Source organism: Cnephaeus nilssonii (assembly GCF_951640355.1).
Source record: "Cnephaeus nilssonii genome assembly, chromosome: 19".
Taxonomy (NCBI): Eukaryota; Metazoa; Chordata; class Mammalia; order Chiroptera; family Vespertilionidae; genus Cnephaeus; species Cnephaeus nilssonii.
In genome coordinates this window covers 32,804,387-32,826,520 of record NC_137090.1, presented here as the reverse complement: position 1 = coordinate 32,826,520, position 22,134 = coordinate 32,804,387, and the positions used below count along the sequence as shown (strand labels likewise).

Here is a 22,134-nt window from a genome sequence, read left to right as displayed (position 1 = left end):
ATGCAACTAAATTCTACAATTATGGGCGCAAATGCAACGCTTTCTCTAAAGCCTTCCTTGACTCTTCCTCTGGTCTTTTTCTCCTCTGAGCCTCCATGATGATTCCACTTGATACTTAGTCACGCACTGTTCTGTGACTTCCCCTTTACTGCGGCCTGGAGCAGTTATTTAAACCCATCCTGCCTGGTAACTTTGCACGCGGCTCTGACTGGTCTTTGGACCTCAGTCGCAGGCAGGGTGGCGATGGTATGCTTTGCAAGAAGAGGACGCACAGGCCAGCTCTCAGCTTAGTGCTTTGCACGGAACAGAGGTTCTAATAAATCCATTTCCTTAGTTTGATATCTTTAGGCCGGAATTAGGAGGAGGTCTAGAGAGGGCTACATCTGAGGCATATCAGAAAACCGGAAGAGACAGACATTCCTTCCCCTCCTTCCACAACTTGGGCCAATTATAACGATCCTTTAACAGCTGAGAAAGTTCTTTCCAAGATCTAATTGGAGTCCTGCTTACTACAGCAGAAGCTGTTTTCCTTGGGCCTCAGGCTATTGATGTCTAGGTCCTGGGAAGCAAGGGGGCCAACTGCCTTTGGGCTATGCTAGGAGGCTTGGATTCTATTTCCTAGTCAGCAAAGTATAGTCCTCAGGCCAGATCTAGTCCTCCACCTGTTTTTGTAAATAAATTCTTATTGGAACACAGACATGCCTGTTCATTTTTTTGGTGTTGTTTATGGCTGCTTTTGTAGAGGGCTACAATGGTAGAGTTGAATAGTTGAGACAGAGTGCATCTGGCCCAGAAAGCCTAAAAATGTACTATCAGGTCATTATGGAAAAAGTTTGCTGACCCCCGTGCTAGGTCATTGGGAGCCATTGGAGAAGTCTAAGCCAGGGAGAGACATGATCATATATGTCTTCTAGGATAATCATTCTGGTTGCCACATGGGGGAGAGGGGGGAGGGGATGAGGTGGAAGCAGATGACGGGGAAGAGGCTCTGGCCATTGTCCAGCTGAGAGCTAGTAAGGCCTGAACTGAGGCAATGGCAGTGGGGATGAGCAAATGATGCCAATTGGAGAGATATTTATGGAGTAGAACCAATAGGACTAGATACTTGAGTGGATGGGGGCTGAGGGAGAGGGAAGAGACAGGGAGAGTGGACTTCTGACTTCATGGACTGAGGGTTAGGGTCATAAACCAAACAGAAGAAGTTGGCGAAGAAGGTTGTACATTTGGCTTTGGACAGAATTCATTTGGGGTATTTGCAAGAGATGGTAATAGAATCAGGCTAGCCTCTAGAGTGATTTCTGCTGTGGGAGGTGGTTGGGAGTCCTGGGAATGAGCACGAATCTCCAAGGAGGGACTGTAGGATCGTAGGAGCAGAAGGCAGAGGCAGAAATCCTGGGAAGCGCCAGCATTGAGGGTCAAACAGAGGTGTATATTCAGCAAGGAGATCCAGGAGAGGTTGTGGAGGCCAAGCTGAGTTTCTAGAAGGAAGGCAGGTCAGAGAGGCAGCAGCCAGCAAGCCTGAGAGGCAGGTACTTGAATTAGCACATGGGGGATCCCTGGTTGGGTGGCCAATGTGTCCTCTTTTGCCTGGGACTTTCTGTTTTAGTACTGAAATCCCACACCCCGAGATGCCCTCAGTTGTGGGCAAACCAGGACAGTTGGTCACTCTACTGCTGATTTTGCCAAGAATGATGACAAGAAAAGTTTAGCTTGCAAAGTGACAGACTTCTGGAGGCATCCCAATGAGTTGCTTATGTCCTAGTGATATCCTCTTTGAATCACTCCAAACATACTAACAAAACAAAGCCTTCTTCTTGTACACGTGACCATGATATTACCTAATTCAACCCTTACAACAACCCTGTGAGGTAGGTAGCTGTACTAGGATAATAATTGCTTCAAATGAATTTGCTCGTTTTATCCTCTTGCACCCTTATGAGAGAGGCACTTTATTATACCCATTTTATAGAGGAGGAAATTGAGGCTTAGAGAGGCGAAGGGACTTGCTAGCTGCTGCTAGATCAAGTGTCCTCTCAGTGTGGGGCCCCAAAGTCTATACACTCTACACTCCTCCCAGGACAGGACAGCAGAGTGGTTCAGTGCAAGTGTTCCAGGCTGTGCTATTTATTAACCATGTGTACTTGGGCACATTTTTCTACTTTTTTCTTTTTTTAATATATTTTTATTGATTTCAGAGAGGAAGGGGGAGAGAGAGAGAGAGAGAGAGAGAGAGAGAGAGAGAGATCAATGGTGAGAGAGAATCATTGATTGGCTGCCTCCTGCTTACCTCCCACTGGGGATGGAGCCAGCAACCTCGGGCATGTGCCCTGACTGGAATTGAACCGTGACCTCCTGGTTCATAGGTCAATGCTCAACCACTGAGCCACGCTGGCCGAGTTTCCTTTCCTTTCTCTTTCTCTCTTTCTCTCTCTCTTTCTTCCTTTCTTTCTTTCTAATACATCCTGGCATTGTGTGAATTTGTTTTGGTGTGTTTTGTTTTGTTTTTCAATTACAGTTTACGTTCAGTATTAACCTGTATTAGTTTCGGATGTTGGGCAAATCATTTCATCTTCCTAAGCCTACTTTCTAATCTGCAAAATGAGGATAATAACAGCACCTTCCTAACAGGATGATTGTGAGGACTAAATGAGAGGATGCCCGCCATAGCACCTGACCCATGGTAGGGGCTCCATTGATACAGAATTTTCATTATTTCCAGGTTTCTCTCTGAGGGGGCTTCGCCGTCAAAGTCAGATTGCTTTAGGCGCTTAGAAATCTCCTGGGAAAGCGGGCCTTTCCCCGGTCATCTGGGCTATTTTATGTGGACACTGCTTTGACGTTTTCCTATGAAGGGGAAAGAGGTGCATTACTTTCACTTTTACTCAGAGACAAGGCAGGGATTCTTCTGACCTCTGGGAAGTTAAAGACTAAATGCCAGATGACCTAGGGTTTCATCTTACCTGGGCTCTGAAACTGGTTCCTGGTTAGCGACGCTCTTAGGCACACTGTGTGCTACCCCAAGAGTGCCCTAAATGTGGACACACATAAATAAAAGTCGTGAATATGCTTGTTGATTCCCTGCCATGATGTAGGGAAAAGAGCGTGGGTTTTGGATCCTTGGGGACCTCAGTTTGAATCCTGACTCGGCTACTCACAAACCTGTCTTAGTTTCCATAATTGTGAGTTGGGGAAGACATGATAATAAAGCTAGCAGTTACAGAATGCTTACTGTGTCCTGGGCACTGTTCCTTTTATATATTAACTCATTTAATTTTAAAAAAATTAAACTATTTTGAAAGGAATTATAGGTTCATAGCCAAAATTGAACTAACTGAAAGTACAGAGTTCCCATATACTCAAAGTCTATAGGGTTCACTCTTCGTGTTGTATATTCTATGGGTTTGGACAAATGTATAACGACATTATAGTATCAAAGAGAGTCGTTTCACAGCCTAAAAATCTCCTGTGGGTATTCATCCCTCCTTCCCCCAACCCCTGACAACCACTGATCATTTTATTGTCTCCATCGTTTTGCTTTTCCAGAATGTCATAGAGTTGGAATGATATAGCCTTTCCAAATTGACTTCTTTCACTTAGTAATATGTATTTGAGGTTCCTCCATGTCTTTCCATGGCTTGATAAGTGCATTTCTTTTCAGTGATGATAAGATTTCATTTTCTGGATGTTTATCTATAGTTTATCTATTTAGCAAATGAAGGACATCTTGGCTGCTTATAAGTTTTGGCAAACATCCATGTGCAGATTTTTGTGTGGATATAAGTTTTCAGTTCATTTGGGTAAATAACAAGGAGTGCAATTGCTGAATCATATGATAAGGGTATATTTAGTTTTATAAGAAACCGCCAAACGGTCTTCCAAAGTGGCTGTACCATTTTGCATTCCCACCAACAATGAATGAAAGTTCCTGTTGGTCCACGTTCCCACCAGCATTTAGTGTTGTCAATGTTCTGGTTTTTGGCCATTCTAATTGGTGTGTAGTGGTATCCATTGTGTTTTAATTTGCAATCCCCTATGACATATGATGTAGAGCAGCTTTTCAAATGCTTATTTGCCACCCGTATATCTCCTTTGGTGAAGTGTCTGTTCAGGTCTTTGGCCCATTTTAAAATCAGATTGTTTGTTTTCATATTGTTGAGGAGTTGTTATTTTGTTGTTTTATTTTTTAAGTTTATTGATTTTTTAGAGTGAGAGGAAGGGAGAGGAAGAGCACAACATCCATCAGTTGCCTCCTGCACACCCCTCTCCAGGGATCGAACCACAACCCAGGCATGTGCTCTTAACCGGAATTGAAATGGCAACCTCCTGGTGCATGGGACGATGCCCAACCAATTGAGCTACACCAGCCAGGGCTGGTGGTTGAGTTTTAAGAGTTTTTTGTATATTTTGGGTGTCTTTTTTTCAGATGTATCTTTTGCAAATATTTTCCCCCAATCTGTGGCTTGTCTTCTCATTCTTTTGACATTATCTTTTGCAGAGAAGTGTTTAATTTTAATGAAGTCCTGCTTATCAATTCTTTCTTTAGGAATCATGCCTTTGGCATTGCATGTAAAAATTCATCGTCATACCCAAGGTCATTTAGATTTCTTCCTATGTTATCATCTAGCAGTTTTAGTTTTGTGTTTTGCATTTAGATCTATGATCCATTTTAATTTTTTTTGAAGAATGTAAGGTCTGTGTCTAGATTCATATTTTTGCCTGTGGGTGTCTAGTTGTTCTAGCATCATTTGTTGAAAAGACCATTTCAACAAATGGTCTTTTTTGTTGTTGTTGAAAAGACTAAACTCATTTAATTTTCCAAACAAACTTTGAGGCAGGCACTGTTATTAGCCCCATTTTTTCAGATAAAGAAACTGAGGCACAGAGAGGTTTTTATAAATCACCCAGGGTAACACAGCTAGGACTTGACAGAGCTGGGATGTGAACTAGCAACCTGGTCCCAGAGTCCATGTACTGGATCCCTAGCTACAACAATAATGTCCCCCTCATAGGTTTGTTATGAGGAATAGAGATAGTGTCTAGCACATAGTAGGTGCTCAGGAAGCAGTAATGATAGTCATTGTTCTTCCTAGCCTTCAAGGTTCCACTCAAATGTCAAGTCCTCAAAGCAGCTTTCTTTCCATCCCCCTCTTCCTCCCAACCCCTATGTGAGCCCCCTGGAGAGAGGCTCCATGTCTTATTTCTCTGTGTCCCCCAAAGTGCCTGATGGGGCACTTGGCACTTAGCGGCTCTCAGTCAATGTTTGTTGAGTTTGGTTGCATGCTATTCTTTTATCTACAACACATATCCTGGGTGTGGTCTATTCCTCAAGATCTCCCAGCTCTTATTCAGTTCTTTGCTCCTGAGCCCTCTCCCTCCAGCCTTCCTGGGTCTGTCAGGTCGGGCCACCTCTGTCTGGAGGAGTTCCTGGTTGGGCTGTCTATGGAGGCAACTGCCCTTGTCTGCTACACCCTTTTTCTTGAACTACTCTTCTCACATTCTGGGGTACCCCACACTCATATGGACAATGCCTCTAGACGTGTCTTCATCTCTTCTCTTTTCTTCTCTCTCTTCTCTCTTTCCAAACTCAAGACAAAGCACCTGCATTGGAGGCCTGGTCCAGGAGGCCTTTCCCAGGAAGTCTAAAGTTCCTCCTCACTGGGTAGATCAGCTCTCTTGATATTTACAGAACAGGGGAGACTCAGGGGCAGACCTCATTCAAAGAGCTTCTAAAAGGGGTTAATCTTGGCATGAGGGAGTGAGTGCCGCTTATGGCTGTGTCCCCTGGGCCTTGGCACACCCCCAGGCAGCTCCCTCTGAGGCAGGGCTCTTTCAGACCAAGCCACCAGACACCTGTGTCCACCTTGGGGAGTACATTCTGCCAGTCCCACCTTGGACATGACAGGCAGTGTCTGCTTTGGACGGAGCCATCTGGCACCATGGAGCAGCGCCCTATGTCTGCTTTGGACGGAGCCATCCTGGGAAGATGTGGCCAGCAAGACTCCGTTGCTTCCTCTGTACAGCATTATCCTGGGCAGCACCGTCCCGGACACAGCAGAGTCCAGTGCCCGCCTCGGACAGAACCTGTTCTATACATTCAGCATGCCTCTGTGCCCGCCCTGGGGTGGATGTCCAGCAGCCTCTAGTGCCCAGTGCAGACCGGACCTCAGGCAAGGCCTCTCAGACACGAGCAGAGGTCCCCGGGGCAGTGAGGGTGCTCGCATGGCCCGCGCTGGAGGCGCGCCCAGGCGCTGCCCGGAAGGCCGGGCATTTATCCCCGGAGTCGCCAGCAGGGAGCTCCCTTTCGGCTCGGCTCGCGCGGCCGCGGGGGGCGGCGCTGGGTTGCGCCGCGCTGCGCTCCAGCCCGGACCGGGCCGGGGCCGCTGGATGCCGCGTCTCCGCTTCTGCTGCCTGCCGGGCCGGCTCCGGCGGTCGGTGAGTGCGGGGCGGCGGGGGCAGCCGCTGGGAGGGCCCGGCGGGGCGGCGAGGCGGGCTCGGGCCGGGAAAGCGGGCGGGCGGCGGGGCCCGCCGGCTCCCGCTCCCCCCCGTGTCCCCTGGAAGCAGCGGCCCGGACTCCCGGCTCCGTCCCGGGTCTCCAGCCGCGCCGGCGGAGCTTGGCGCCCGAGAGTGGGGGCGATCGGGAGGGGCGGGGAGGGCGAACTCCGGCCCCCCTTGCCTGCTGGGGTGGGGGTGGGGGGGCGGAGGCGGGGAGGCAGGGCAGGGTGGCTTTCAGTTTGGGGGGATTCGGGGCTCGGGGGAGCCCCTGTGGCCCTAAGCTGCGGGGTGGAGGCTGCAGCCTCGGGGGTAGGGGCTTCTCGGAGCCAGGCCCGGGTCCCCCAGACGGACCGACCCGCCGAGGCTCTGGAAGGCGGCCGGGAAGGCGAGCACCTCCGCCGAGCCCTTTATCCCTCCCAGCGGCCTTCACCCTTTCACTGCCGGGCCGACAGCGGGCGGCTCTCCGAGGAGCAGCTGCCAGACAGCTGGCTAAACAATGGAGACCCCGCTTGCCCAGGCCCCCTCCCCTTGGGACAGAGGACGGGGGCGGGTGGGTGAGTGGTAAGCTTTGGAGATTAGGGAGTGCGGGCTGTCCCCCGTGACTGGCTGCTCACCTCACCTCTTCCTGCGGAGGGGTGGGGTGTGTGTGGGTAGGTCGGACAACCTGCCCCAGGCCTCTGGGAGAGACTGCCCTGTCGCCCCGCCCTGCTAACCTGTCACGCCAGTTGTTTCAACAATGGGAAGGGGAGGTGGTAAGGTTAGCTGTCCCCCACCCCCGCTGGGGGTTGCTGCTTGGTACCCAGCCTGGTGAGGAGTGGGGCACGCTCCTGGCCGAGATAAGGCCTACCGGGACACACCACACATTGGGGCTTTGTTGTGGGGGTGGGGTTTGGGGGTGTCACCCTGTGGCAAGGCACATGTGCCCTGCTGATTAGTTGGAAAGACTGCAGCCGGAATGAGCTGGGGGGTGGGGTGGGGGAAGGCACCCAGGTTTAGCGTGTGTCTGACAGTGTCCTCATGGTTTGTGTTTGTGTAGGGAGACTTGGAATGATGCTTGCTGGGAGGAGCTCCCTGCCTAGGGCCTTCCTGCCCCCAGAGGGTCCCCCAGCTTAGGGCCTTCCTGCCCCCAGAGGGTCCCCCAGACGTCTGGAATTGGATTCTCACCCCCATTCACCCTGCCAATGACTTGGGCTGGTTTTCGAGGTTTTGTTCTATCTTTCGAGTGCCTGGCATGTCTGTGGTTGAGGAGGCCTTGTAAATCCCCCTGAGTTCGAAGTGTATAGGCATTGGGCCATGCGGGAAGGGCGGAAACACATCCAGGCAATTAAGAGCAAGATCACCTTAGCAAGACATTGACTCTAGAGGTTCAAGCTCCCTTTTTGTGTACTGATCAGGTCTGGAGCCCTTTTTGTGGGGGGTGGTGGTGGGGGGGAGGGAGCAAGTAAGTATCCTGTTGTCATGACAATGGGCCCGGCCTTGCCTAACTGTTCTCCTCCCTTTTGGTTCAGGGGCTACTTTCTATACGGGGATATTGAAAGTTGCTCTCCTGAGGTCTCTGGCTTCCTGGCAGACCTCACTGGCGCTTTGTCAATGGCCTGCCACCTCCTCAGCTTCCCCTCTGATGAGGTCTTTCCAGGAAACATCCTCCTGTTTGCTGGACACGGCTGGTTATATATAGCCTTGGGTGGAGGTATGCCTGGCCATTTGGGGTGGGGGACATTGGAGTTGGGGCCTCAATTCCAGGAAGACAGTAGGGGAAGCTATTGTGTTGGGGGTTTAGGGGACTGAGAAGGGTTGCAGGTGGGGGCGGGAGGGATAGCATGCTGGTGGGCACTTCCTTTGGGAGCTTTGAACTTTGAACAGTTGATGACCTGGTGCCTGGCAGCTCCGATCATCTCGTTTGTTGACTTTTTTCCCAGTCTGGCTCAGGTGCCAGGGTGTGTGCCTGAGGGCTTCCTCCCAGGCCCCAGGCTCTCCTCAGCTGCCCTCACTCTGGTAGTGCCTTTCCTGACTCCTGCCTGGTCCCTCAGCCTCACTCCCTGGCAGTCTGAGCCGCCAGCCTGTTGCCTGGAGCTCCCTTCACTGGCCCCGGCTTGAAACCGCTCATTGAGGGGTGTATGTATCTTCAGAAGTTGGGCCGGAAAACTCTGAGGTCCCCCAGAGGCAGGTACCTGGAGGCAGACAGGGTGGGGCAGAGCTGGAGCTTGTCTGAAAGGGAGAATCCACCCTCCTCGGGTGGAGCCGGGAGTTGTTGGAACTGAGGAAGGCTCGATCCTCTGGTGTGTCAGAGGTCTCCAGGGCAGCGGTGCTGTGCCTGCTCCTGCAAACCAAAGGTCGGTCCCCAGCCAGACCTCCCTCTCCTGAATGGACACCACAGGCCAGAACCGGAGCATCCATGTGAGCAGGGCCCTGTCGGTGGCCCTGGGCCCCGGTCCTGGTCCCAGGCCTCTCCTGGGTCTGGTGGGTAATGCTGAGGTAGTTGAAAGGTTTGAGGGGATAAGAGGCCCAGTCCACTTTGTGCTGTGATTAACAGGTTCCCGCAGGACTTGGGTTGGGGGCTTCATGGAACTTTTAAGTTCTGCTTTGGGTCAGGCTCCCGGGTGCTTGAAGAGCTGCTCACTGCACCTCACCCCTCATCACCATTTTCTTTTCTTTCTCTCCCCCCTTCCCCCCCATCACCATTTTCTGAGGTGGACTGAATTAGAGGGTAGGGAGGTGCAGGGGTAGGAGCTGGATTGGGAGGGTGGGGAGCAATCCTGGGAAGCCCCTCTCCTCTTACTTTTCTGCCCTTTCTCTGGAGATAGGAATTGTTTGGCTAATAAATTATCCACATTCCTTGGACATTTCAAAAAGCTTCTACTCAGGCAGCAGTTTAAGTTGTGGACTGATGATTTTACAGGGCCCAGGGCCCTTTCTCTCTGCCAAGTACTTTTATCGTCACTTACAAGGGATTGTTTTTTTTTATTTATTATTCTCTGATATTCAGAGATATTGGATGAAGGGCCCAAGGTCACACAGCAAGTCAGAGGCAGACCAGGATTCGAACCTGCAGTTTGTGGTTGAACAGAATACCTCTCCAGCAAAGGGCCGGGTCTGAACTCTCAGGCCATGGACATTTTATAGTTGAAATAGCTGAGGCCCAGAGAGGGGACGGGACTTGCTCAAGGTCACACCGAAGGTGGGGTGGGGATGGTTGTGTTTACGGAGTTCAGCGCCCAGCAGGCTGCGGCAGGCTCCCCATGAAACAGAGGAGTTTCACCTGCAAGAGCAGCCCAGGACCTGGCGGGGCTGCTGGCTCCTCTCCCGCTCGCGGGCCCTGCTGCCTGCAAGTGCTTAGGGGCTGCTGGTGCCCGGAGCGGCGGGCAGCAGGCAGGGAAGGGAGCAGGGAGCCGGCGGGCGGGCGGGCCGGCCAGCTGATGTCATGTGAGAAGCGTGCAGGCGGATGAGGGAGCACACCTGGAGCCAGTGAGCTCCATGTGACCTGGCGGTGAGTCACGGGCTCTGCGGAGCTCAGCACAGCCCTCCGGGAGAAGCTCGGCGCGGCCGCAGGGACGGGCGTCATCCTGCGCCGCTGGGGCTGGGGCCGCCGGGTGCCCTGTGAGCCCCACCGGCCGCCTTCAGCCCTCGGTGGGCCAGCGCTGAGATGCAGGCCTGGGGCTGTAGGAAATGGCCACTCAGGGAGGCCAGAGGCCAAGCGAAAGAGGCCGGCTCTCTTGGGAAAGCATTTCCTTTGTATTTATTTATGAGTGTGGTCTGGGGTGGGGAAGGGGGGACTGACCCTTTTAAGCGTCCCCCCACAGCAGCCAAGCCTGGGGGCCCTCGTCTCGGGATTCTAACGCTGTAGTTTCCATTTCCTGGGGTTTGCACTTTGCCAGCTGCAGGGTGACCCATTTAAGTCTGTCCCCACTTAAAGCCACAGGACAACAGGGCGATCTATTTTAACCAAGTCCCCCAAGTCCCTGACATTTTTTTCAAGGCGTGAGAGGGCAATTCTTAAACTTACCATGGCAAATCTTGTTTACGGCTTTCATGCTAAGTTGATTGCTGACCGCTTTGTCAAACCTTTCTTTTTTCTTTTTCGTTATTAAAAAAAAAATCTTTACAATCACAAAAGTAACATGCTGAAAAAAGGTTTAATGCAGAGAGTGTACTCGGTAGAGAGCCAGTGTTAACCCTCTTTGCCACTACTCCTCAGAGAAAACCACGGGTGAATTTTCGTCATGGATCTTTCCAGGCTATTTTAAAAGCTTGTTATATATATTTTATATATTTATATATATATAAATATATAAAATATATTATATTTTATATAAAATAAGATCTTATATGTTATATAAAATATAATTTAATATAAATATTTAAAATATTTTTTTCTGTAAGAAGAAAGAACATGCACAAAAGTAGAAGAAAAATCATATAAACTCCTACTATCTAAAGTCTTAGATTTAAATACACACACACCTACCAGCTAAATGTTCCTATTGTAAAAATCTAAAACAATACAGATAACACACAAGTCTGTTTTGACTCTTCTGAAATCCCTGTCTCTTCCACAGAGCATACATTTTTCTATGAATATGCAAATGCTATACACAATGGACATTATATACATATGCACACATAGACATAATTTTTTAAAATTTTTGTAAAAATTATATACTATCTGGCAACTTGCTTTTTTCACTTAATAATATACTATAAAATCTTTCTAGGCCAGCATATACAAATCGACCTCATTCTTTTTAATAACTGCCCAGTGCTATAATTTAGCTATTCCTCCAGTGCTGGTCATTTGTATTTGGCAGCATTTTGCTATTATAAACAATGCTGCAAAGATAAGCCATGTTTATTGTGTGAATATATCTATAGGTGTCTTAGAAGAGGAATTGCCCAGTCAAAGAATATGTACCTGTAAATATTTTCGTAGGTACCAACTGTCCCTCCTTATACCAATTTATACTCCTACCAGCATGTTTGAAATGCCCTGCTTCCCATCCTCTAATTTATTGATATTATTAATCTTGGTAGTTTTTTACTAAACTGCTAAGTGAACAATGATATACCTCTTTTACTTCACATGTCTGAATATGACTGCTCATGCTTGTGGGCCGTTTGTATTTCTGCATCTCTGAATTGCCTGTCCTTATCCCTGGCAGTGCCTATATGGGACCTCTGGACTTGAGCCCGTGTGGTCCAGACTGGCCATGTGCTCATGGGATTGCCTTCACTTCTTGGGCTTTCACTTTCTCTCTATAAAGGTCCTATCCAGCATTGAGACTTTATGCCTAGCCTTACTTTAGTCACACTCGTGCTGATAGTTATTTGTGTAATTTCCTCTCTACCAAGCCCGCCCTCTACTCTAATGACCGTATACGGATCATTAAGTAGAGTTCAATCCCATGTAGGTGGTGAGAATACGTCCTGCTTCTATTAGTTACCGTTCTTGAGGGCTTACTGTGAGCTAGGCATTATATGAAGGGCTTCTATACATATTTCATTGAATTCCCATGCCTTATGTGGTAGGTACTATTATTATCTCCACTTTACAAAAGGAAAAATGGAGGCACAGAGGCCTTACATAACTTGTCCAAGATTGTGTAGCTAGCTATTCACTTGAATTTGTTCCTAGGTTTGTTACCTGACATCTGAAACCTAAGCTCTTTCATTAGTTTTATTTATCTTCTATCCCTTGCATTTAATAGGTGCTTGAGACATACATATTTCCCCAATTTTTACTATAAAGCTCTGTAAGCATTTAGAAAAGTTAAAGAATTTTGTAGTGAACAACCCCCGTATCTTAGATTCTGCAATTAGCACTGTCCTTGCTTTATCACATATTTGTCCCTTGATCTATTCATCAAGCTATCTTACATTTTTTATGCAGCGCAAAGTAAATTGTAAACATCAGCATACTTTGCGCCAAATACTTTAGTATACATATCATTAACTAGAGTTCAGTACTTATTTACAATTCTTTTTGCTTTTGAGGGAATATTTCACACAAGGAAATACACAAATCTATGTGCACAGTTTGACGACTGTTGATGAACATACACACCTGTCGACCCAAACCCCTATCAAGATCTGTACCGTGAGCGACACCCTGGAAAGTCTCCCCGTGCCCTTTCTCAGGCACTCCCCACCGCCATCCCTGCCCCCACCTCCCAAAGGTGTCACTGCTCTGATTGTTTCCCCAGCTTAGGTTGGTTTTGCTTAGACCAGAACATCATAGAAATAGTACTATACCAGCCCCGGCCAGTGTGGCTCAGTTGGTTGTACATTGTCCCCTGTACCGAAAAGTTGCCAGTTTGCCGGTTTGATTTCCAGTCAGGACACATCGATGCTTGATTCACATCGACGTTTCTCCCTCTCCCTTCCTCTCTCTAAAAACCAATAAAAAATATATTTTAAAAACAGTACCATACCAGTATGTACTCTTTTGTTAAAGCCTTCTTTTACTGTGACTTGACATAATGTTTTTGAGATTCATTCCTGTTGTGTGTATCAGTAGTTGCTTCTTTAAAAAAAAAAAAAAAAAAAAAAAAAAAAAAATATATATATATATATATATATATATATATATATATATATATATTATTATTTTTTAAAATCCTCACCCAAGGATATTTTTCCATTGATATTTAGAGAGTGAAAGAGAGAAGGAAACACAGAGAAATATTGATGTGAGAGAAACACATCCGTTAGTTGCCTCCTGCACGAGCGCAGAACAGGGCTCAGGCCGGGGAGGAGCCTGTAGCCGAGGTATGTGCCCTTGATTGGAATCGAACCTGGGACCCTTCGGTCCGCAGGCCGATGCTCTATCCACTGAGCCAAACCGGCTAGGGCTAGTTGCTTCTTTCTTATTGCTGAGTAGTATTCCATTATATGAATGTGTAAATTGTTTCGCCTGTTGGTGAACTGATAGATGCATATTTGAGTTGAATGGTCCTTGCCCTCAAAATGCTTCCTGTTTTAAAGTGATAAAGCAATTGAATTGACTGAGTTGATTGTACCTTGCTTTGATTTTGAAGATAGTAGGATCACGATGATTTAGGTACATTCCCTAATTTACATACAGACTCTAGTGTACATGCATACTTTTTCTTCACTTAAAATTAGGAAGGCCTTCTGGAGTAGGGTGAGGGGAGAAAGGCAGAGAGGAGGTCAGAAAAACTATAAGGTTTCCTGCACTGGAGAGAGTCAGAGATGAAGCGGGGGCTGGTAGAAACTACAGCCTGGAATGGAGAATGGGGAGATGGTGCTATCATTGCTGCTGGAGACTTTGGCCATGAGGACAGCAGATGCTGGAAGGTCCTGGGTCTACAAAAAGATGACAGAGCCCCGGTCTCTAGTGAATTGGGTGCAGAGGAGTCGAGCTGCACTACAGGTCTGACCCTGAAGGGGAAGGTTATAGGTAGCTTCAGGTATTTGGCACTGGAGAGAACCCGGACCTCAGGCAGGCCTGGCAATTGTAGGGATGACAGTGGGGGAACGGGTACCTTGTGAGCTGTCAGAAACAGTGGCAGCACAGGAGTGATGAATGAAGGGCTGAAATGGACTCAGTCTCCAAAGGCCCCCGGGTTGGGATGAGAGGGGTAACGTTAGCAGAAAGTTAATAACTAACCTGTGTCCACAAGAGACTTAGATATTTGGGATTTTAGAGCTAGAAGAGACCTAGATCATCTAGTTCAACCTTGAGCAAAGTGACAGGCTCAAGGTCCCCTGGTGGCTTGTTGACAGATCCAGGCCTAGATACCAAACCTTCTAACATTTCCGCCAGCACTATCCCCTGCGCTGCTCCTGTGACTGTCTGTCTTCCTGCCTGTCACAATGACAATGAGGGGCAAGCTTTGGCCAAGACAGGGGCTTACACGAAATTACTTTCCAGGGACCTTTCTAGCCCAAAGACTCTAGAATTGAGGGCCTCTTTTCTGTTGATACTGCTCAAATATTTAGCCCCCAGCAAAGAGCCAGGATTGTGTAAGGATTGAAGAGTGAGAATGAGAGACCGAAAGGTGTTTTGGTGGGACAGCATTGAAGGCTTTTGGGTTCTCTGTGGTTGAGTTGAGGCTGAGGTACTCATTTGTCCCCTCCAGGTCCCGCGGTGGGTTTCTTTATTCATTTCCCCACAGGTGCCCCTGGAGCCATCTTCCAAACCAGCCCTTTAAGACAGCGCAAGTAGTGGTGGGTAAGGTGGGTAGCAACCAGCTGAAGATCTTATGTCCTGGCATGTGGTAGGTCTATGCCACACCCCCATCAGTGGTTCAGGAGGGGACAGAGAGACTCCCCGTGTCAAAGTACAGCCCCAGAGAGAAGATGTCTGCTGTCAGGCACTCCCCCAACCCAAGTCAGCCCAGACCCATCTGGCCAAGGTTGCCCCTGGGTCTGTGCCTCTTGGGCCCTAGATTCCTTGTCTTCCTCCCCCGAGGTAATGTGCCTGAGCATTTGGAACCAAAAAGTTCAGAGGGAACTTGGTTTTACCAGATAGAAACTGAGGTGCGAGGAGAAAAGGGGTGCCTGAGAGGTTCCCAGGGAGCTAGTGACTAGACCGGATTTCCCACCTCTTCTACATCTGAAGATTTCTCTAGGACTGCACTGTCCAATCCTATAGCTAAGCCACTTGGGGCTGCTGAATACTTGAAATGTGGTTAGTCTGAATTGCAGTGTGCTCTAAGCGTAAAATATGCATTGGATTTCAAGGACTTAGTATGGAAAAGAGGATATAAGATACCTCCATGTTTTTTATATAGATTACATATTAAGATGACAATGAATATCATGCAGGTTGATTTCACCTGTTTCTTTTTACCTTTTAAAGTGTGGCTGCTAGGAAATTTTAAGTGACCTATATGACTTGAATTCTATTTCTTTTGGATGGCGCTGTTCTGGAGAGGATGCATTGATCTCTCAGGAACCACTGGGCGAGAGTGCTGGGCAATTAGCCCGTGTACCTGGGCCCTTGGGAGTTCCTGGCCTTGATGCCTTTCTAGGCTTTGTATCTGGGTTGGAGGACCCTCTCAGTAGAATGGGGAGCCTGCGTGGTTGTGGGGGTGGGGTACAGAGAAAGGAAAGGCCTCTCCAGGGCCTTGCAATAGGCCATTGCGTCTAGAAGTCAGGGGGAAGGCCTTCATGGAGAGAGAACAAAAATTACATTTCGTTTCTAATTAGGTGGTATGGCCTACTTCTGCATCTTGTTGCCTGCTGGTTAGGACAAGAAAGGCTCTCTCAGCTCCACCCCCGTCAGGTTTTTCTCACTCCTGTCCCGGTCAGGTGTGCATTGGGGTGGGAATAGGTTGGCGCCATAAGCACACGTGCCCTGGAGCTGAGGTCTTCTCTCACGCCGCCACAACTTTCTTCCTGAGGTTATATTTAGGTGTTGGTCTGGGGAAAAGGATGTGAGTTTTTCAGGATCCTGTTTATCCAGTAGACCCCCCGCTTCCCACCCCCACCACACAGCTGTCTGTCCCCTGTCCAGACTGGAACTTCCCCTCACTTCCCTCCCGGCTCCAATTTGGGTGCCCAGGACCTAGAAAGAAAACAATGTTTGCCATTGAATCCTGGCATTGCCATCTATTAGCTAGTTGACAGCTAACATCTACTTAATTTTTTCATGTGTAGAGATAATGATACTTTTCTTGCAGGGATGCTGTGAAGTTCAAATGAGGTAGTGTGTGTAAAGTGCCTGGCATTATGCCTGACAAGTGGTAGTCATTAAACAAGTGTTGGTTCTTTGAGCTTCTCTGTCGGGCAGTGGCGAAGACTGCTGTTCTAGGGATACCAGGCTTAGGAGAGAGCCCAGTGGCACGTGATGTCTGTTGCCTTAAGGGACATGGGCTGTGGGAGGTGATGGTGCCGAGTCTCTTTTCTTTTTCCCTTGTGTTTGCGTCTACAGTCAAGTCCCAACTTGGCTTAAAGGCATCCTCTGGCCAGAAGGTCAGATCGCCCAGATGCCACCCCCATGCACACCTAAGCCGGGTCTATCAGAGATCATAGGAAATGAGAGACTTTGGAGTTTGGGTTTTTACAACCTTATCTAAACCTCCAGTTTCCTTATTTGTAAAATGGGGGTAACAATAGACCTCCTCATAGCAGTGTTATGAGGCTCCGCTTAACTGAGACAGTATTGTGTGAGGCAGAGAACCTGGCAGGGATCGCTGTGAGGGGTAGCTGTGCTCAGCAATTGGCCCCGTCTGGACTGGAGACGGGGGGGGGGGGGGGGGGGGGGGGGGGAGGGAAGAGGCTCTACTGGAATAACTTTCCTCTTTCTCTCTGTTTCTGTCTGCAGCAGCAAGGTGGAACACAAAGGCCCTGTGCTGAGCACCCATAATCCTCTGGGGGTACCCCCCAAAAAAACAGCACCCCCCACCATGTTTAATCTAATGAAGAAAGACAAGGACAAAGATGGAGGGCGGAAGGAGAAGAAGGAGAAAAAGGAGAAGAAGGAGCGGATGTCAGCAGCCGAGCTGAGGAGCCTGGAGGAGATGAGCCTGAGACGCGGCTTCTTCAACCTGAACCGCTCCTCCAAGCGTGAATCGAAGATGCGCCTGGAGATCTCCAACCCCATCCCCATCAAGGTGGCCAGCGGCTCCGACCTGCACCTGACTGACATTGACTCCGACAGCAACAGGGGCAGCGTCATCCTGGACTCGGGCCACCTCAGCACAGCCAGCTCCAGCGATGACCTCAAGGGTGAGGAAGGCAGTTTCCGGGGCTCTGTGCTGCAGCGGGCGGCCAAGTTCGGCTCCCTGGCCAAGCAGAACTCCCAGATGATTGTCAAGCGCTTCTCCTTCTCGCAGCGGAGCCGGGATGAGAGTGCCTCTGAGACCTCCACCCCCTCGGAGCACTCTGCTGCCCCGTCTCCACAGGTGGAGGTGAGGACTCTGGAGGGACAACTGGTGCAGCATCTCGGCCCGGGCCACCCTCGACCAGGACCCCGGTCCCAAGTCCCTGAGCTGGTGACTAAAAGGTTTCCGGCTGACCTGCGCTTGCCCCCCGTGGTGCCCCCACCACCCCCTGCCCTCCGGGAACTGGAGCTGCAACGAAGGCCCACTGGAGACTTTGGCTTCTCCCTGCGGCGCACAACCATGCTGGATCGGGGCCCCGAGGGCCAGGTCTATCGGAGGGTGGTTCACTTTGCTGAGCCTGGTGCGGGCACCAAGGACCTGGCCCTGGGGCTGGTGCCAGGTGATCGTCTGGTGGAGATTAATGGGCACAACGTGGAGAGCAAGTCCAGGGATGAGATTGTGGAGATGATCCGGCAGTCCGGGGACAGCGTGCGGCTCAAGGTGCAACCCATCCCAGAGCTCAGTGAGCTCAGCCGGAGCTGGCTGCGGAGTGGCGAGGGACCCCGCAGGGAGCCGGCCGATGTGAGTGTTTCCCTTGGGACCTGGGCAGCAAGGGATGAGCAGGGACTGGGTTGCTGATGTCTACCGTGATTGTACTGAGGTGGATGATTGGGGTACTCAAGAGCTGTAGTCAGAGCCTAGCGAGTGTGTGAGTGGTAACGCCGGGCCACTCCTTGGGATTCAGGGACCATCTACCTGGCTGGTGGGGAGAAGGCACCTCAGGTGGGGGCTATTCACGGTCATACAAGCTTCATGATACAAGCATGGGTTAGGGTTTGGGCACCATATTTCCTGAGCCCGAAACTGAACCATGGAGGCTAACATGTGCCAGTTCCGGATATGACAGAGAGACAGTCTTATATTCTGGACTAAAATGTAGGATTTCCATGTTATTTAGATATTGGAGGTGGAAAAAAAAAAAGAAATTATTTCACAAATCAGGGCTGTCATGGGACATCTAGGATGTACAGCTGCTTTGGTAGCTCCTGGGAAGATGACCTCAGACCTCCTCTTGCCCCTGAGTGAGCGAGGAGTTGAATACCAGGTAAGGCTGCAGAGATAAGCAGGGGCCAAATCCTGAAAGACCTTATAAATCATGGTAGGAGTTTCGATTTAACCCCATTGAAATGAGACCATTGTAGGGTTTGAAGCAGGGGAGTGACGATCTGATTTATACAGATCACTTGTGCTCCCAGAGTTTTATTATCTTTCCTGGAAGAAGGAAATGCATGGACCTGGGAAAGTAACAGGGATTAAGCCTGCAGAGAGAGTATGACCTGATTATCCCTGAGACCCCTGCCCACACAAAGCAAAAGTGGGAGGGGGGTGACATAGGCCCAGAAGAGACTTAGGTTAAAGGTATCCATCAGTTCAGCAAATAACCTGTTTACTTCCCAAGGACCTACCCAGTTTAACTCCTGAAGAGATGGTCTCTAGGGAGATGGAGATCTGTAACGCCAGCGATCTTTTGATAGGTTGGCTACTTACCAGTTGGGAATGTTCTGCCTGGAGGCAACATCTGAAGGACAAGTTTGCCTCTGGTCATCTCTCTCTCCAGCTGTGGCTTTTAGGACTGTCCAGGTCCCTGAAGCCTGACCAGCACATGGCCTGGCCCGGGCCTTTCAGCTCTAAGTGACCAGCCAGATGTGTCCAAGTGAGTAGTGGGAGGAAATGCTAAGGAAGCAGGCAGAGTCCCGGTCCTAGCTTTCTCCCGGGGAGGGGAAGTGGCTGCTCAGATGGCTGCTGAGCCTAACAGCATATTGGGCCCGGAGGGCCTGGGAGCCGCAGGGTCAGACTCTGGCAGGAAGCACTGGAGTTGGGTTCCAGACCTTCCTTTACCCTGGGGCTGGTGGGGTCAGGCAGCTTTGCTAGTCAGGAAGGGGTAGTGAGTGGGAGGGAGCCTGTCGTAGAATCCAGGAAGGACCTGGACGCATTAATTCCAGAAATACATTGAGCACCTACTCTGTGTTAGCCACCAGGCTACACTGAACTTGGGGAGCTTCCCACAGCTTAGAGGGAGTTGTCTTTATCTCGGCACCAAAGACCATACCATGTTGCCACGTCTGCCTACTTTCTCCCAGGCTAAGATTGCCTTCAACAGATAGAATATTCTTCCTCTGAAAGAATGAGTCCCCCAGGGGATTGTTGCCAGCTCCCCGCCGAACCACAGCACAGGCCTCTGTGGGGCTCAGGGCTTGGCATCACAGATGCTGTTCAGTTCTCTTTATAGCACAGGGATCATCTTGGCATCTCATGTTTCCCAGCCGCTCTCCTACCCAACTAGCTGCTGCTACCGCATCCCTGGGGAAGTGGATGGTTTAGCTTTGGAAACCCCGGTGGATCCCATCTTCCAGCTGGTATCTCGGAAATGCTGGCTTGCTCTGGCCCGTGGGGCAAGCCCAGCTGGTGCCCAGGGGACTTCTTCCCCCACCTCGGGGATCTAGCAGGGGACGCCATAGAGAGTCCTATCCTCATGAGTCTCCTAGAACTGACAGGACAACAAGAAGCAGAGGGCTGAAAGAAGCCCCATATCTTTTCTTACCTGGGTAGTTGGTGGGGCCTCAGGCCACAACAGAGAGGAGCAGAGTGAGCGTGGCATTCTGGTTTCCTGAGACAGACCCCGGAGCTGGTGAGGGAGTGCTGTAGCCTCGACTGAGGCTCTTATCCTCTATCTCCTCTTCCTCCCACTCCTACTCCTGCTCCTTTTCTTGGCAGCAGTTCTAATCCTAGTTCCATGCCAAGAAAAGAGCCTTCCCACCTCCTCCATACTCCCGGGCGGGGTACCCTGACAACTCTAGCCCCACAGGGACAGCTCTGGTGGCCACCCTGCCCGTCAGGCCATCCATCAACTGTGTCCACACGTTGCCTGTCCCCAGGGAGCTCTGAAGGGGCTGGCTAACCATCTGTTCTCTTTCTGCACACAGATAGGGGCCAGGCCCCGTGGCTCCTGTCCATGGCCTGTTCAGAAGGCCCCAGGGAGAGACAGCCCCTTGGGTTTCCTTCTCACGTGGTGTGTGTCCAGAGTGCTTGGCTCACACCTTGTTCATATGTCTCTGTAGCTGCCAGACAAGGCTCCCTTGGAAGGAGGGGTGAGCCACAGTAGTAGGATAGACTTGGGACCTGATAGAAATCACTCAGCAAGCCTGAGAGAAGCAGCCCTTCTTCCGCCATCTATCCCTCCACTCGTCTGTCTGCTAAACAAACATGGGTTGAGCACTTACCGTGTGACAGGTCCTGGGGCCCAGCCGTGTGCGGCACATAATCCCAGCCTCGAAGATGAAATCAAAGAAGGATGCACACCCAGCCCCAAGGAACTCAAAGTCTAGTGGGAGAGATGGTCAAGTAGCCGGCAATGACATTGCCATTTGAGAAGCTCAGCGACAGACCAGTACGGGGTACTAGGGAGCACAGAAGAGGAACTTCAAGTATAGTCTTTGGAATGAATCAGAGAGAGAGCCGACATATAGGGGAGGCCAATGGAAGGAAAAGACTGTATTAGACACAAATCGGAGAGAGAGTGACACATTTGGGGAATAAGGCTTGGGGACAGCATATGGGGACACTATTGAGAGAAGCAGCAAGAGAGGCAAGCAGGGGTCCGGTCACAAGGCCCCTGAGAGTCATGCTAGGGAATGTAAACTTTAACCTGAGGACAAATGTAGCCATTTAATCAGGGAGTGATGGGCACAGATTTTAGAAAATCTCCGTCTGTTTATGGAGAATGCTTTTGGGTGCAGCAAGGGGAGAATAGTGAGGGAGCTATTATAGTAAACCTGGCAGAATGAATGGAGGCCTGAACTTAGGTAGAGGCATTAGGGATGGAAAGAGGTTTCAGATGTAAGCAACTGAGGTAGGCTCTAGAGCAGGCGTCCTCAAACTACGGCCCGTGGGCCACATGCGGGTGTTTTGCCGTTTTGTTTTTTTTACTTCAAAATAAGATACGTGCAGTGTGCATAGGAATTTGTTCATAGTTTTTTTAAAACTATAGTCCGGCCCTCCAACGGTCTGAGGGACAGTGAACTGGCCCCCTGTTTAAAAAGTTTGAGGACCCCTACTCTAGAGTCTTGGTGACCGACTGGGGTGAGGGAAGGAGGAGAGGAGGGGGTAAGTGTGACTACCAGATATGGGGGAGGATGCTAAATTCTTTCCATGGTTCTTCAGGGAAAGTGTTTTGGGGGCATCTGTTTTGAGAAAATTATTCTTAACTTTTCTAAAGGCAAAGAGTTCCCTGAGTCTGATGAGATTAAGGAAGGTGTTGGTAAAGAGGAGGATCTCAAAACCCCAGTTGGATCAAAATTCTTCTCTCCAGTTCCATGAGTCTGGGTAGGAAAGTCAGTGCCCATTGAGAAGGAGTAGAGGCCGGGTGGGGACTAAAGTCTGGGAGTTGGGAGAGCTGGTCCCTTCCATTTGTATCCTCAGTAGGCCCATCGTGGGGGCCGGGTGGATTGTCTGTGAACGTACGATGGTTCTGCTGAGCTCAGAAAAGCCCACCTGGCTAAACCCTGGCCAATGTGGTTGTTCTCCTGCTGCCAAGAGCCAGAGGAGCTGGCCTGCATGGGAGCCCTACCCAGAAAGCACTGCTTCCTGAGTTTTTGAGGTTGTGGTAGGAGGGGAGGGGGGTGCTTAAAGGGAGGCCTACCACCCCTTCCCAGTCAAATCTGAGCCCTGTGGAACTATCAGGCATTTGCTAGAGATCTGTGGTAGAGTTTCTTCTCCCATCGGACCTTGGGGTTTGTCCACAACAGTTACAGGGCTGTGAGGTTCCTTAAGAGGTCATCATATCCATCTAAACCACCTC

At 49.9% G+C, this 22,134-nt stretch overlaps 1 protein-coding gene across 15 annotated transcripts in view; it reads left to right on the top strand.

Annotated features, from left to right (window-relative positions):
- The first annotated feature begins 6,274 nt into the window (after window positions 1-6,274).
- Window positions 6,275-22,134, top strand: part of MYO18A (myosin XVIIIA) — a 95,627-nt gene continuing 79,767 nt past the window's right edge. For 8 of the 15 annotated variants that reach the window (XM_079799055.1, XM_079799049.1, XM_079799052.1 and 5 more), the window contains exon 1: window positions 16,778-17,858. In XM_079799055.1, coding sequence (XP_079655181.1) covers window positions 16,860-17,858 — 999 coding nt within the window. In that variant the 5' untranslated portion in view covers window positions 16,778-16,859. Of the gene's footprint in view, window positions 6,433-8,309; window positions 8,660-8,816; window positions 8,953-9,431; window positions 9,980-16,777; window positions 17,859-22,134 lie in introns of those variants that run through there. The other 7 variants (XM_079799057.1, XM_079799058.1, XM_079799046.1 and 4 more) reach the window with 7 other exon arrangements.